Raw genomic sequence first — 15,735 nt, 5'->3', positions numbered from 1 at the left:
TTCCTATTGCCTCCTTGCATGAGCTGCCTTCAAACGTTGGAATTTGAAGTTGAAAATGATATTTTTGCTAAGTTCTCAGCATTTATATAATAAAGAACAAATAAAAAAGACGAATTTATTTTCAAGATAACACTATAGGCCTACAGCCAATTTTTTTTTTTTTTTTTTTTTTTTTTTTTAAATTGGTCTTTATTTATATCTCCTGTCAAATCCCCCAACCGCCTTTAAAATTTCAAAGGAAGCTGTATTGTCTCTTTTTGTCTGTTTCTTTTATAACTAGCCTATAGCCACTACCAAATTTGTCCTTCGTAAAATAGTTTTGATTCTTGAGTCTTCGACAGTAGGCTACAAATAAGACGCACTCAAATTATTTCTTGTAGATCAACAATGTGATAGTTGGAAGTTAAAACAAAATTCAAATATATTAATATAACATACCGAATATTTAAAAATTAATGCACTACCTACTTCACGAAAATATGGAAAACCTGTCAATGTGTTGTCATTTAGGCCTATCTTCAAAATTGAAAGCCGTGACAGAGGTTCAATAAACATAATGATCTTCTAATTGATTAGTAATGAAGCATAGTTTTATATAGTCATTTAAATAAAGGTATTTATGATAAGTGTGCAGAATTTATGGGGTGTTATAAATGAAAAGATAGTTGTCATATGCATTTCAACTTACAATGCCTGCTGACCCGACTTGGGTTAGGTTGTCCAGGACAGTGCTCTGCGTCGGTAAAGTCAAGGTTCGTGGTGGGAACTGTTTTACAGTAAGATTCGACAATCACAACTGCACACAGAGATCCATCTACCTCTTACTTAGACAAGCAGAGCTAACTGTAGACAGACGGCCTAAGTTTTGGATGTCACACACTTGCACCAGTAAATTTACCTTACTACACTTGTAATGTATATTATAAAATTAAAATTATATGATATATTAAGAGAACATGAAAGTAAATTTATAAACAATCAAACTTTGCTGTTTCACAGAATGAATAAATTGAGTACCGTAAACGAATAAAATAAGTAGGCCTACCATGTAGATCTATAAATAGACTTACAATGAAAAGTCATGATATGTGAAAATTTCGGCATAGATAGGGTGACTTGTCATTTTCTGTGGATTTTGAAGCACATACTGCCTCTATAAAGTCTTGATTGAGGAAGGTATTTATTTACTAAAGGGACAATCATGGAGATAACTAGTTTTTATTATCTGTCACTGTCAGGTTATGACAGCTGAGTGTAAAACAGTTCCCCGGTAAAAATTAAAATCTATACGATATAGATATAGTATGAATTTATACAAGGAGTGGTAAATCTTCTAAGGTAGTATAGGCCTACCGTTCTGAAATTGTGTATCGGTATCAGGCATGGCCGCAGATCTTATTACATTTTAGGGGGGGGTGGAGGTGGCGGGCGGAGCCTGACACACGGCTTGCGCCGTAGGCGCACACCGTTCTGGGGGGGGGGGGTTCTGGGGGTCCTCCCCCCCAAAATTTTGAAAGCAGGATGCCTGAAAACGCTATCTGATACCATTTCTGAGCATTCTGCAGAGATGAACGTACCGAGAAATTGCCGGTCACGGATGAAAATGTGATGAATAATTTCTCAAGTGGCCAGCTCTGAGCATAAGCTGCTGAGGTCATGAAGAGATCATTCTCAGATCTGGGTTACATCAAAGACCGGGCATTTTTGAACAAAGGGGAAATATCCTCAGTCTGAAAATAGGACTCAAGTTTTGAGAGACGCTGACAGAGTACGGTGGGCGAAGGCATACGCCACGTGCGCTACAGGCGCCCATTTAGCGGGGGTCTTGGTGCCTCCCTCGGAAGATTTTTTAAAATTAGGATGTCTCAAAATGCCATCTGAGACCATTTCTGGACATTGTACATCGGCATGTTCGGAAATATAGGCTACATTTCCCGGGCTAAAAATAAGACTTTTGAAATTTTATCGATGCATTTTTCGGGGGGGGGGGGGGGGGGGGGGACGAGGCATATGAAATCCCCCCCAGTAAAAATCCAGGGGGGGCCCACCCCATCCCTCCCGGGATCTGCGGCCTTGGTACCAGGTGTTTTCATGTCTCTAAATGTTTCTGAACGGTCTGTGTCTGTGACTTTTATATCCTTTGGTCCCCGCCCTCATTTTCTGGGAGGGATCTCTACCCATGTAATTACAATGACATGTATTGCAACCTTGGTGAATATGTCTTGTAACATAAGTAATAATAATGATATACTAGTATATTAATACATACCATATAAATTAATTACACAATGCTCGAGTTTGTCGATTCACTCTATGATCAACAGTAGTTACTTTCACGTCAAAATGCTAACAAACCTGTTGTACCCTTTGTTATTGTAACCTCTTAATAATATTTGTATTTCAGAAATGTCTGTGTTTGGATTTATAACTTCGGAACTCACACGGGGGTATCGTCTGGAGAGAGATGAATCCAAATATGCTGAAAGAAGAGAAAGGGTGTATACTTTTATGAAAACTCCCAGAGAATTGGAAAAGGTACATGATTCTAACAGCTTTTAAAGGAAACCGTAAATATATAAATTTGAAATACTTTAAAATGAAATGGATTTTAACGTCCTACTGTTCTGCACCAACTGGGCTAATGAAGTCGGGCATATGCCATACAGTGTACTATGAGGGAAATTTTGCCTGGACAGCGGCATTATGGCCTACGCTTATATCATATTCCAACTGTCAAGGGTTCTTTTATGTGCATGTCAATGTGTACATGGAACCTCGGTTTTTGTTTCATCCAACGACTATGCATTGTGCCTTGCCAGGCCCTCTTTCCCGCACCACTGACAAGGAGGAACCACATTGGAAAATCACCACAAAAATTCCCAGATCAAAGCAGTACTTTGAATAGACCCACAGAGGTGACCCAGGAAAACTAGAATTTGGCGTCTAATCAAATGTTATTTATAATTTATATATGGTACAGTTATTATTAAAGCAATTGAATAGCTACTAACTAAGATTATACACTTACTTTTATTGACTAGAATGTGAGGGAGTAGAATTTTCCATGACATATACAGTGTTATTTATGTAAATGATTATTTTTCTTTTAGTTTTGTGCATATGGTTTCTTTCAATGTGTGGATGCCTTTCTCTTCTTATTCACATTTCTTCCATTGAGAATATTTATGGCACTTGTTAGACTATTTACACACCCATGTGGCTTCTTTTCTTCTGGGTAAGAAATTTAATCTGTATGTATGCAATAATTAATAATATTTAAAATTTTACCAAGCAAATGTATTAACATTATTAATCTCTTATTAAACAACTCAATATGAACATGAAATGGGAGAAAGAAATGAACGTGTTATATCAACATTAATTTTATTATGCATATTTTCTCTAATTTATAACAACAGATTTGCCTGATAGTTAAATTTATCTGGCCCCAACTATCTTGCCGAATAGTTTAATTTTCTATTTATGGACCAAAACCTTCATATCATACTGCAATATGATGATATGTTATGGCAGGGAATATTCATTTTGGAACTGTACAACTCCTAAAATGACTTGGAAGTTGTGTTCGACTAGCTGAAATCTGATCACCTTATTTTGGCCTGGCCCTTTGTTTGATAGCCCTTTATTTGATAGCCCTTTACATGATCTTAAACATGATTATATTCACCTAGCAAATTTTCATTTTGAATTACTACACCACTACCATCATTTTGTTTAAGATTGTCAACCGACACCTTAACAATATTTAATTTCTATCGTCTAACAGCAAGTCCAAACTGGTATCCAATATATGTTTATAGTTTTAATCGTCAAGATTATCACTATCTAAAGAACAATTTTGACTTGTTATTTTTATATGCCCACATTGTTATATATTATAATTGCCCCTCATTTTCATTAATAAGTCATTATCCGATTGACTTAAAATTATACATGCCATGTTTATGTCCATGAGACGATAATTACTGTATGTAAATCAATTAAAATATATGGAGAGTACAGCAAATACAGTCATTCTTTCTGGTCCTCACTGTCTAGGGAAGGGGGGGGGTGGATGGCCGAATGGTTAGCATGTGTGCGCTGTATCATAAAGCCTGTCATTGAGTCAACTGGCGTGGTTTCTAAATCCCCAGTTGTACGTGACAAGGAGTAGGGTCGCCTGTCCAACCTTGTGGGTTTTCTCTGGGTCCTCCAGTTCCCTCCCACTGCTAAAGACCCCTACGCGCAAGCGAATTATGGAAATAAAATTGAACCATACGTTAGTCCCAATATGACCTAGTTTGTGTTGAGTGGATGTTAAACCCCATTTCTCTCTCTCTCGCTCTCTCTCTCTCTCTGTCCAGGGAACGTTTGACGGACAAGGTCGAAGGTAATATATTGACACATGGCCCTTAAATTTGTAAAATTTTTGATAATGGTTCAAGTAGTTTGATCTGGTAATGGATATGTCATAAAAAAAAAGTAGCAGAGGACACCTCCTTAATGACCCCACACCGGTGATGGTTATGGAAGCAAAAGGCCTCATATAGATATTATATTTTGACTTTTAGATCTGGAAGATATTTGGAATCAGCTCAGATATGTGACTTGTTAAAGGGGCTAGTGTTTGTTATGTGTTGTTTTATTGTCAACTATATAGATACATCTATGATGTATCATCTAGTCCGAGGACAAGCTGTCATAAAACTTTATGTCCTTCATAATATGTTAGACGTAAGTAGATCTATTATCTAAAAACTTTGCAGGCCACATTTTCAGGTTTGATGGCCTAATTTATTAAAGTGGCATTATGGAAAATTAGATAAAGAGCTGACAGTTCTCACTATAATAGTTAAAAAATAGATAATGTAATGGGAATATTTTGAAAATGTTAGTCAAATTAATGCTCATTTTAAAAACACTGTAGCCTTGATTCTCAATGTTACTGTAATAAACAAAGTCTCGATTATCCATTTTTACGGTTAATCATCAACAGCTGTTGGATGGCAGATCAGATTCAAATCTAATGAAAATCGGACCCATCAGATGGCATCGAGAGTTGATTATGGTCTTGTCATGTTAATAAATGTCTAATTAATAGTTTATATAACATTTCAAGCCTAAAGAAAAACCTGCAATAGGCAGATTTAACTCTTGCATAATGTATGTTTAAGAAAATGAAAGTTTTCAACACTTCATTGGAAACAGATTTTAGTAAAGGACCCTGAGAAGGAAATCTAACATTGATCTGAAACTCAAATTGTCTATAAAGATTATATATTATTTAAACTTGAGTGATATAAAATGTATTTCAGGTAGCTGATAAATTGTTTTCAGGATTTGGACAAGATATATTAGATGCCATGTTTTGGACGGCTACAGAACCAAGAGGTAGAAGAAGAGAACATGTTGGAACTTTGCCACATTTTATATTATCTATTATTTATGTCAGTATCCTTTTGATAAACTTTGATAGAGAAGACTTGTTAAGTCTCCTGATTAGATTCTTTCTTATGCCACAATGAGCATTCCCATCAAGTTTATTTCTGTATAGTGTCCTCAAAAGGTGTTGAGACAGTTAGGTGTTAGAAATTCACGATCCTAAAATTTGATTGGGTTAATTTATTTGCAAAATGAGAGAGAGAGAGAAATGGGGTTTAACGTCCACTCGACACAAACTAGGTCATTTCGGGACTAACATATGGTTTAATTTTATTCCAATAATTCGCTTGCGCGTAGGGGTCTTTAGCAGTGGGAGGAAACCGGAGGACCCGGAGAAAACCCACAAGGTTGGACAGACGGCCCTACTCCTTGTCATGTACAACCGGGGATTCGAAACCATGCCAGTTGACTCAATGACAGGCTTTATGATACAGCGTGCACATGCTAACCATTCAGCCATCCCCCCCCCCCCCCATTTGCAAAATGAACATTCCACCAAGTTTTAGAAGTTTGTATCGAGATTACCTTGCCATCAAAAACTTTTTAATTTTCCATAGTGTTCTTCCTTATGACCAAATGAAAAATCTTATTTGAACTATTATGTGTAGGGTGTTCACAAGAAATGTTTAACTTGACCACTCATTTTGACATTTTGAATTGTCTGACTGTGATCTTGTACTGTTCCTTGTATATTTGCTGGGAAGTTATTCTCCACTACCTGTGATCATTGGGTTATTTGTTGAGGTGATATCTATTAGTGAACTTGATTCAATTCTGGATCATTGTGAAGTACCTTTGTTTTTATATGTGTTTTTTCTCTTAACTATGTTTTAGTTATTCATACATTGATTATATTATTTCAAGCAGCAGTTTTAAATGTAGCTTTTAATTCTCACAGTAAAGCTTTATTGACTATCATGATGTCAAATAATGTAAGTATGTATAAAGACAGCAATAATATCTAAATGAAACCTTATGATTTTACAAAATTTTAATATAAGGATTAATAATAAATCGAAATTGTTATCATGTATTATTGTACTCCATCTAGGGCTTTACAAAGACCCGTGGATTATTTACATATTAATTGAATGATTAAATATTCAGTATTTACAAAGACATGCTGACTTGCAAATTAGACCACCCGTGATAATCTCTGCACAGGATCTGGTTAAAAAAACCAAAAACAAACGGGCTACTGATAATCTTAACCAACAGCTTTTGATAGGCCTCTTTAATCTGATTGAACCCATGCAAGCCAAATATTATCTACTGTTCATATTTAGATTTTGATTTATTTATTAAATGTTAAATAGATGATTTGAGTATATTAAGCTAGTGCTGGCATGACATATAGTTGGATCGATGTACAGCAATTCACTTTATTATGACACACGTATCGACTCGCGAGACACAGAATCTATGTATCGTGATTCTTTTTTATGTTTTTTTTTTGTCGCTTCAGTAACTAACCTGTCACTCTTAATTATCAATGTCGCACATTATCCATATGTACACAAACATCCTTAAATTGTTTTGGTCCTTATTTGGATCTGTCAAAATAATTGCAATTTGTGACTCCAATAAAATATCAATTATTCATTTATCCTGTTGTTTTCTTGGTAAATATTGACCTGGTTATGAATCTTGATATGAATCGTATCATAGCACCTGAATCACAATACATATCGTATCGTGACTGCAGTGGCGATACCCATCACTAATTATAGCTCAGATTAATCCATGGAAAATTTGATACTTTAATTGTAGGCATTAAACAATAATAATTAATTTTGAATATATATTGAGTTTTTTTTTCAGTTTGTTGAAATCAAAGGTAATCTGTTTAAAAGATTAGATAGAAATCATCTTTTTCATATCTCATGTGGTGATATTAAAGAAAGATTTCATTATGCAATTCTATTATCGGTGGTGTTTATTAGAAATATGACAGAATTTTCATGGAACCCAGGTAAATACCAACAATACTAACTGTTCATGATTAATGTTTTATATGAAAAAGGTCTGTACCAGAAATAGAAATGATTTATACCTTAAATTAAAGTGGTCTATGCCTTAAATAAATAAATTCAAATAATCTGTGCCAGAAATAAAAATGAATTATGCCTTAAATAAAAAAAGTTAAATAACATGTTCCATCTTTCTTGTCTATGTATTTTGTAGGGGGGGGGGGGGGGGAAATGGTGTAACACCTAACACATGCGTTTTAAATCATTAGGTCTATCATTTAGTTTCGACCAAGGGCGTGGATTTGTCATAACTTTTTTTGGGGGGGGGGACGGACGAACCCTGGAACCTGGAACATTTCATTACCAAACGAAATAAATAATTACGAATAGTTTACTGTACCAGTGTTATTTCGATGAAGGCTGTAACTATCGGTAATATGATGACGATATGGAAAAATTGACTACCTACATCAAAGCTGCATAAATATTAATTGTTCATGAAGTTAAGTGAATCGTTCTACGATCAGGACTGTTCTCTGTGAATATCTTGGCAACATGAAGGGGGTCATTATGCACCGCACACGCCCTCAAGTGGTTCTGTCGGTTTTGCGTTATGGAGTTGCGCAGCCAAGTTTAGATACGGCGCAGAGTGCTGCAGGATCGCTCGGCTGAGCAGGAACTAGCCAGGTTCAGCAGTGTGAGATGAGAAGAGCTTCGACATAAGGGAACATCTGCCCCACTTTAGGTGACATAATGAGGAACACTTCGTGCACAAGTGAAATAGATTTGGCCAAAAACTGGCGCTTGAAGAATGTCAATTCTTGTTCCAAGTCCCGATTCAGTTCCAGATACGTAGAAACAAGCTCACCATCATGTGGATATAAACCTGAAAATCTTTCCTGGCGATCAAAATCATGGGGGGGACAGAGACCTATTCGTCCCCCCCCCCTTCCCATTCTAAGGGGGGGGGGACGCGTCCCCTCCGTCCCCATCAAATCCACGCCCATGGTTTTGACCACACCTTCGTGGTTTTTCTCCGAGTCCTCTGGTTTCCTCCCTTTTTTAAGGACCCCACCGTGTTAAACCCGATTTCTATCTCTCTGTTTGGTATTTTATAGCTCTGTTAGAAGTGTTTATAATTATTGATATGCTTTATTTTAACAGATCATGTTTGGGTGATATTACCAGATGCATTGTTAGTTTTATTATCAGAATTCATCGTAGATTGGGTTAAACATGCTTTTGTATTAAAATTTAACAAAATATCATCAGAGGTAGGTGTTTTCAATTTTCTCCAAAAATTGTGACAAACTCCGACACATTTTAGTCCAGGGCAAGTTGGTCTAATGATAAATAGGCAGGTGAATTCTAGATTTAACAGGGCATTATTATGTTACCTCAAACTAATCAATCTTTACAGTCAAAATATAGCAATTCTTGCCATTCAATATATCTTGTTCAAGCAATAAACTAAATGTTCATATTCAATTTATATTTAATTGATTATGTAAAAAAACAAACTCATATGCCTTTTTTGACGAAATTTGAAATATAGGTCTATCTCCCAAAGATCTTGGTTTCTTTCGATATTGGCATGCATCGGACTATAACATCATGGATTATGGCCCCTAATTGTACGGAAAGTCTTTTTTTTAATTGTGGACACTATAGAGGTCACAATTTTCATCTGATTTTGATGAAACTTGAAATACTTGTTTATAACCCAAAGATCTTGGTTCCTTTCTATATTTGCGCATATCGGATCATAACTTCCTGAATTATGGCCCCTGATTGTACAAAAAATCATGTTTTTAGCTTGTGGTCCCTCTAGAGGTCACAGTTATTATATGATTATCACCGTTAAACCGTAATGTCGGTTGAGTTCGAATTTCAATCGAAATCGGATCCAAAACTTCCGGACAAAATGGCCACCCCTTGTATGCAAAAAAGTGTAAACATATGGTATATCAAGGTTGTGGACCCTCTAGAGGCCACAATTTTTATCCGATTTTGATGAAACTTTAAATTTATGTTTATATCACATAGAACTTGGTTCCTATTGATAATCGCAGATATCCGAACGTAACTTCCTGGATTATGGTCCCTGATTGTTCAAAAAATCACATTTTTAGCTTGTAGACCAGCTAGAAGTCACAATTTGTATTCAATTTTAAAAACTGTCTTAATATATCACCCTTACACATCAATGAGTAAAAATCTGACCGAAACTGCCAGACAAAATGGCTGCTCCTTGTATGCAAATAGTGTAAAGTATGTAATACCAAGGTTGTGGACACTCTAGAACTCATAATTTATATCCGATGTTGATGAAACTTGAAATGTATGTTTATAATCCAAAGATTGTGGTTCCTTTTGATATTTGCACTTATCGGACCGTAACTTCCTGTGTTATGGCCCCTGATTGTATGTAAAATCACGTTTTTAGCTTGTGGACCCTCTAGAGGTCACAATTTGTATCCAATTTTAATAAAGATTTAGATTTATCACTGTTACACCCTAATGACGGCTGATATCCAATTTCGTGAAAATCGGACCAAAACTGACTGACCAAATGGCGGCTCCTTGTACGCATACCAAGGTAGTGGACCCTCTAGAAGTCAAAATTGTTATCATATTTTGATGAAAATTAAAAGATCTTGGTTGCTTTCGCTATTTGCTCATATCAGACTGTCACTTCCTGGATTATGGCCCCGGATTGTTCGAAAAATCGTGTTCTTTAGCTTGTGGATTCTCTAGAGGTCACAATTTTTTATCCGATTTTGAAAAACATTAAAATATATCACCATTCCACCATAATGAAGATTGAATTCGAATTTCGGGAAAATCAAAACGAAACGAAACTGCACGACAAAATGGCCGCTCTTTGTACACAAATTGTGTAAAAGTATGTAATACTAGGGTGACCCACCATAAATAAATATCTCCATATATCTCGACAATTTCGCCACAATATTTATATATATGCCAAGCCTCAAATCAGTTTCACACAATTATAGTCACTAAATAAACGATCATGTTGTACTTAATAAGCTATGACCATTAATCATCTATAAATAATAGACTGAAAACTGGTTCCATGTGTCGTCCATAACATCCAGACACTCTTGAGTAAAAAATAGGTTACGTGCCCTTGTTTTGAAATTAGTCTCGCTTAACCAGTCTATCGACCATTCAAGGGCTGATTGACAGGTCGGGATAATCAAGACTACTTTTTTACGAAACATAACAGAAAGCTAGAACAAGAAATTGAATTTAGAAATGAGCACGTTAGCTAGCTCAACAATTGTTTTAAGAAGCTTGTAAAAGTAAAATGAAACTACTGCTAGTATCATGTTCCTGTCTAACCCGAGTGCTTCAGAGATATTATTTGTACTAAACCAAAAGATGCTGCTCTGAACGGTACAGTTAATGATAAAGCGATTTAAAAAATGAAACGAACGTAATATCTAAATCTGCTGTAATAACCAAGAAGCTTAATTTTACTGCTATTCAAAATCGTCAACAATAAATTTTTTACGGCTGTAATAGTTGATAGATTTGTAGAGAATTGCACGTGCCATGGCTATTTATAGTATCATACTGTCAGAAAGTTGGCCTCGACACGGCGAATGTGCACGCTTCAGTGGTAGTCTCGAACTATCAGCGGTTGACTGTATTTCTGTAGGTGCATGGGCCACCCTAGTAATACGAAGGTTGGGGACCCTCTAGAGGTTACAATTTTAATCCCATTTTTATGAAACTTAAAATATATGGTTGTGTCCAAAAGATCTCAGTCCCTTTCAATATTTGCACATTTCAGACCATATCTTTCTGCATTAAGGCCCCTGATTGTACGAAAAATCACTTTTGTTTTTAGCTTGTTCTCTGTTCATCTCTTGCAAAATGTGAGCGTATCTTGCCTGGCAACCGCTGGTTTTTTTTCTTACAGGTTTATCAAGAATTTACATATAATTTAGCTTCTGATATGATATCAAGTAGACAAAAATCTGTAAGTATATATTATGTATTCATATATACTATACAAAAAACAGTTGAAGATAATGCTATTTTAATGTAAAAACTGTCATTTATAGGGTATAAAACATAGAGTTATTACTACTTTATTATGTACCAAGTACATTTTGCACACCTTCGTCATGCTTTACTGATAAACGACCAAACAACAGTAGATGATCAGTAGTTCTTCTGTCTAGATTGATCATTATAAACACACTGTTTAAGAAAACCCAAACCAACAGGGATATTAATGAAAATTATACCCTTTTGCAAAACAAAGCCTTCAGAAGCTTAACTGAAAGTATGTTTTATTGCAATTTGACCTTGACTTTTGAGATGGGTTGTAGGTAGGTGACAACTGGGTCATGTTGATCTAAAGTATGTAACTCAAGAAAGCTAACAACAAAACATAAATGTCTACTTTTGCGTTTTTTATTAGAGAAAATCACTGTCATCTGCTGTCACTTGGTCTAAAACTTGCTCACATGTCAGTTTTTTTCTGTCATGTATTTCGGTTGCCATATATGCCACTCAAACAAAATAATAATGTTTGATGAACGTATATCTAAATATAATATCCTGAATATAAACTTTAACAAAACTAAAAACCCAATGGGCCACATATGACCGACCCAAAACACCCAATGGGTCACCCACCTATGTTAACAATTTTTTTTTTCCCTGGAATTATACTTAGCCAAAACTTTTCCTTTTTCGTCTTTGGATCTAAGTCTTATTGTTTATTCAAATGAAAAACATGTAACTTACCTAGTTATGGTCTAAAATTGGAAAAATCTAGAGGTACTAATGTGTGTTAGCTTTGAAGAGAAGGTAGCCATGCTGAGTCATTGCTAGGAGACATCTGATATCTTGCAAAAGCATTACATCTGGTTAAATACAGAAAACTGGGATTCTGTTGTTGTAAAATTTGGAACAATAAGTTAATTTGGGTGAGGTCGTAATTAACTTGGGTCATATATGACTTTGTGGGTTTTCCAGAGTTAATGGAATGTTTATTGTGTCATCTTAATTGTACCTTTTTATTGTTCCAGGCTTTTACTGATCATTCGGATCTTCTGTCCAGAAAAATGGGTTTTACACCTCTACCATTAGGATGTTTGCTTGTTAGAGTATGTAGTAAATCATTTAAAATATCTGGAATTGTAGGAATTGCATTACTTATATGTCTATATTTATGGTAAGTTCAAATTACATATTTTTTTCATTGATTCATTTGAATTCGTTAGGTTAAAATCTTAGAAATATGTCTATATTTGAAGTAACTAAAATGAGAAAAACTAGGATGTCTCCAGATTGATTAGTGTGGTTTCATCATCAGTAGTTTAGGATGGAGGTCTTGGTTAGGAAAAGCACCTAGTTATTCAGATGGAATAAAAAAAACCGAGGTCCAGTGGACTTCAAATTAGAGTAGGCCATAAAACTGCTATCAGGGCACAATTTCCCTCATAGCACACTGCATGGTGTATATCCATCTGCATTAGCCAGGTTAAACCATTATGCATTCTTGTTGGTTTTAGCTGACATAGCTGAAGTGTGTTAATTCTATTCAATTTACTGTTGATGATTTGCATGAAAGTTAAATTGCCAGACACAAATTTGTTTTTTGATAAATGAATGAGTTGTATTATTAAATTTTAATAATATACTATATTATCCTTGCAGCCTACTGACTTCAAAAATATTAATTAGCATTGTTCTTCTGGGATATGGATCCAAGTTTTTAAAAGAAAAGGGAGATGTTCAACAATTTGATAAAGAAAGAGAGATAGACTCTCAAGTTATTCCAGCAAAAGATAAAAGGTCATCTGAATATGAACAAGAGGAACACAAGTTAGATTTTGCTTCATTGAGTGTGGGAGTCGTAGATGTTGAACCACGGTCGGATTTTGATCATTTAACTTTCAATGTCAGTAATAATTCTGATCAAACCAGCAATCTACCAACTGCTATAGATAATCTCTCTAGTGAAATGAATAATTCCCAAATGACAGAGTCAAGAACAGATTTGGAATCAGAAGTTATTATTTCACCAAGAACAGATCTGAATGGATCTAGATTTACATATACTCATGTGAAAAAAAGAGTGAATGCATCTTCTAGGACACGTTGTCTGTCTGAGAGTAGTGCTGATCAGATGATACAGGAAGTGTCACCACGTAATACATCATGCCCTCCTAGTCCAACAGTCATCACTGAGACCAGTGATACTGAAGTCAAAAAAGAGACATAAAATCAATTCAAATTGCTGAATGCTTATAATGCATAACCATTGTGTTTATTAATTTTGTGACTTGTCACACTGTCCAGTATGTGACAATCTGTGTTATTTTGTTTGTGATAGTGACTTTAATATTGTGTGTGATGATAAGTCATTGTTTTCACGTTTGGGACCATCAAAGCTATTTGTGTGTTTGTGTGATAGTCACTAGTTTGTGTTGAAGTCTCTGTCATGGGTTTCACGACAGTTACATTAATATTGTGTCTGACAGTCACAAAAAAAAATATAAGATTACTCTTACACATAATATTATAGTGACTGTCAGATACAATATTAAGATCATTATAATATTGTGTGTGACAATCACAATATAATATTGTGTAAGTTTCACAATAATATTGTGTGTGACAGTCAGTATAATATTATATGTAAGAGTAAACTTAATATGTCACTATATTATTCTTGTGTGCTGCAGTATAAAATTATGGGTGAAGTGAATATGGTATGTTTTTGTGTGATATTCACTATAATTATGTGTGGGATATTCTCTATAATTATGTGTATGACAGTCACTATAATTACTGCATGTGTATGACAGTCACTATAATGCTGTACTACTATGGTATGTGAGGGTCTGCTGAAATTAATATGAAGTATGTGAATAGTGATCATGAGATGGGTAAATAATAAGTATAACTGTGTAATGTAAAAGATAAACCACTTTGTATGTTATCACTTTGAACAATTGTTGTCCTATAGCTTATCTGCTTCTTCGCAAGCATAATAGTTAAACCTAGAGGTAAATTATTCTTTAAAAGTATAAAGAAATTTATAATGTTATAGTGCATATATATATTTTAATTGTTTACATATGTGCCTTTCTTTGTTGGAGCTTTTATCTGTGATGTCATCTATATATTTTCTAAAATCCTGATTTCTACCAATTAGTCAGATTTCTAACAGGATGTTTTTACTTTAATTATTAGTACTATTTAAACAGACAAAAAGAAGACCTATTATTAAAATTTGCATTATTTATATTAAGTATTAATAATGGCTACAAAGTGTTATGTTGTATTAAACATTCATTATCAAGAGCTAAAACTGCCTATTGCAGGTCTTTCTTTAGGCGTTAAATTATTAATGGTTCGTGCATTCCTGGAGTTTTACGTTCACTTCCACCAAGGGTGATATCGTAGACAACTTTATTGTTAATTAGACATTAATTAATTTATCAAAACCATAATCAACTTTCAATGCCATCGTTAGCCTGCAATGTTTAGTGGATTTCAATATGTCTTGTGATGGATAATTTAACATATAAATAGATAATCAAGACTTTGTTTATTTATTATTGTACCAACATTAGTAAATGAAGATCAAGGCTAGCCTAAACTTGAATTGCTAATATTCTGTTTTCATTATCTATTTTTTAACTATTATAGCGAGAAATGTCAGCTCTAATCTTACCTAACGTCCCTTTAAGAAACAAACACCCTTCGTTCAGATATATTCTGAAATTTCAAATTGGATTCTACTTACATACAACCATAACAGTACTTTGTAACTGAGAAGCAAGCTTTCAAACTGTTCTTTGAGTGATTACGTTACTATTACTGAATTATTTTTAGAATATTGGTTGGACATGGCAATGTGCCAAGGGTACATTATTCATACTAGTTGAAATTTTGGACATGCATGACGTATTTCATTGCAAAGCAAGTGTGAAATTTTGGACCCGCATGACATATTTCATTGCAAAGCATGTGTGAGTGTCTGTATTTTAAGTTGTTTAATGGTCTTGAGCTTGAGACATTGGGTAATATATTGAAACAACAGCTCAAGACTAAAGTCCCTGTATTGTTTCAATATATTACTTAATGTCTCGCTCTCGACCATTAAACCACACTTAGTTACCGATAATGCCATTAATAGGTCCATATACCTTTAAAGTATGTGAAAAGATGGACATCATTTTAATTGTGCTAATATATTTGCTGTATTAAATATGCTGTTTATATATATATGTGCAATTTGTTTTGTAACCAGATACTTAATTTTGGAATA

At 34.6% G+C, this 15,735-nt stretch overlaps 1 protein-coding gene across 3 annotated transcripts; it reads left to right on the top strand.

The window, feature by feature from the left end:
• Nucleotides 1-478: 478 nt before the first annotated feature.
• Nucleotides 479-15,690, top strand: LOC126816401 (transmembrane anterior posterior transformation protein 1 homolog). Of its 3 annotated transcripts, none has more exons than XM_050542887.2 (11): nt 479-613; nt 2,405-2,535; nt 3,111-3,235; nt 4,572-4,734; nt 5,316-5,451; nt 6,277-6,374; nt 7,264-7,414; nt 8,577-8,686; nt 11,362-11,421; nt 12,482-12,627; nt 13,113-15,690. In XM_050542887.2, exons 2-11 carry the CDS (start codon nt 2,407-2,409, stop codon nt 13,678-13,680), a joined length of 1,686 nt encoding a protein of 561 aa, XP_050398844.1. In that variant the 5' UTR covers nt 479-613; nt 2,405-2,406; the 3' UTR covers nt 13,681-15,690. The 3 variants fall into 3 exon arrangements, with proteins under 3 accessions (XP_050398844.1, XP_050398843.1, XP_050398845.1); XM_050542886.2 differs by lacking the exon at nt 479-613 and adding an exon at nt 778-888; XM_050542888.2 differs by lacking the exon at nt 479-613 and adding an exon at nt 787-910.
• Nucleotides 15,691-15,735: the final 45 nt, after the last annotated feature.

Source organism: Patella vulgata, chromosome 3 (genome assembly GCF_932274485.2).
Source record: "Patella vulgata chromosome 3, xgPatVulg1.2, whole genome shotgun sequence".
Lineage (NCBI taxonomy): Eukaryota > Metazoa > Mollusca > Gastropoda > Patellidae > Patella > Patella vulgata.
Note: the sequence above shows the minus strand (reverse complement) of the source record. Positions and strands in the feature narration are given on the sequence as shown.

What these genes read in the sequence shown, in the direction of transcription:
- LOC126816401 (XM_050542886.2), top strand. An exon ending in TGTGGCTTCTTTTCTTCTGG is followed by an intron (nt 3,236 to 4,571) that starts GTAAGAAATTTA and finishes TTTGACTTTTAG; the next exon opens with ATCTGGAAGATATTTGGAAT. An exon ending in CTTATATGTCTATATTTATG is followed by an intron (nt 12,628 to 13,112) that starts GTAAGTTCAAAT and finishes TTATCCTTGCAG; the next exon opens with CCTACTGACTTCAAAAATAT.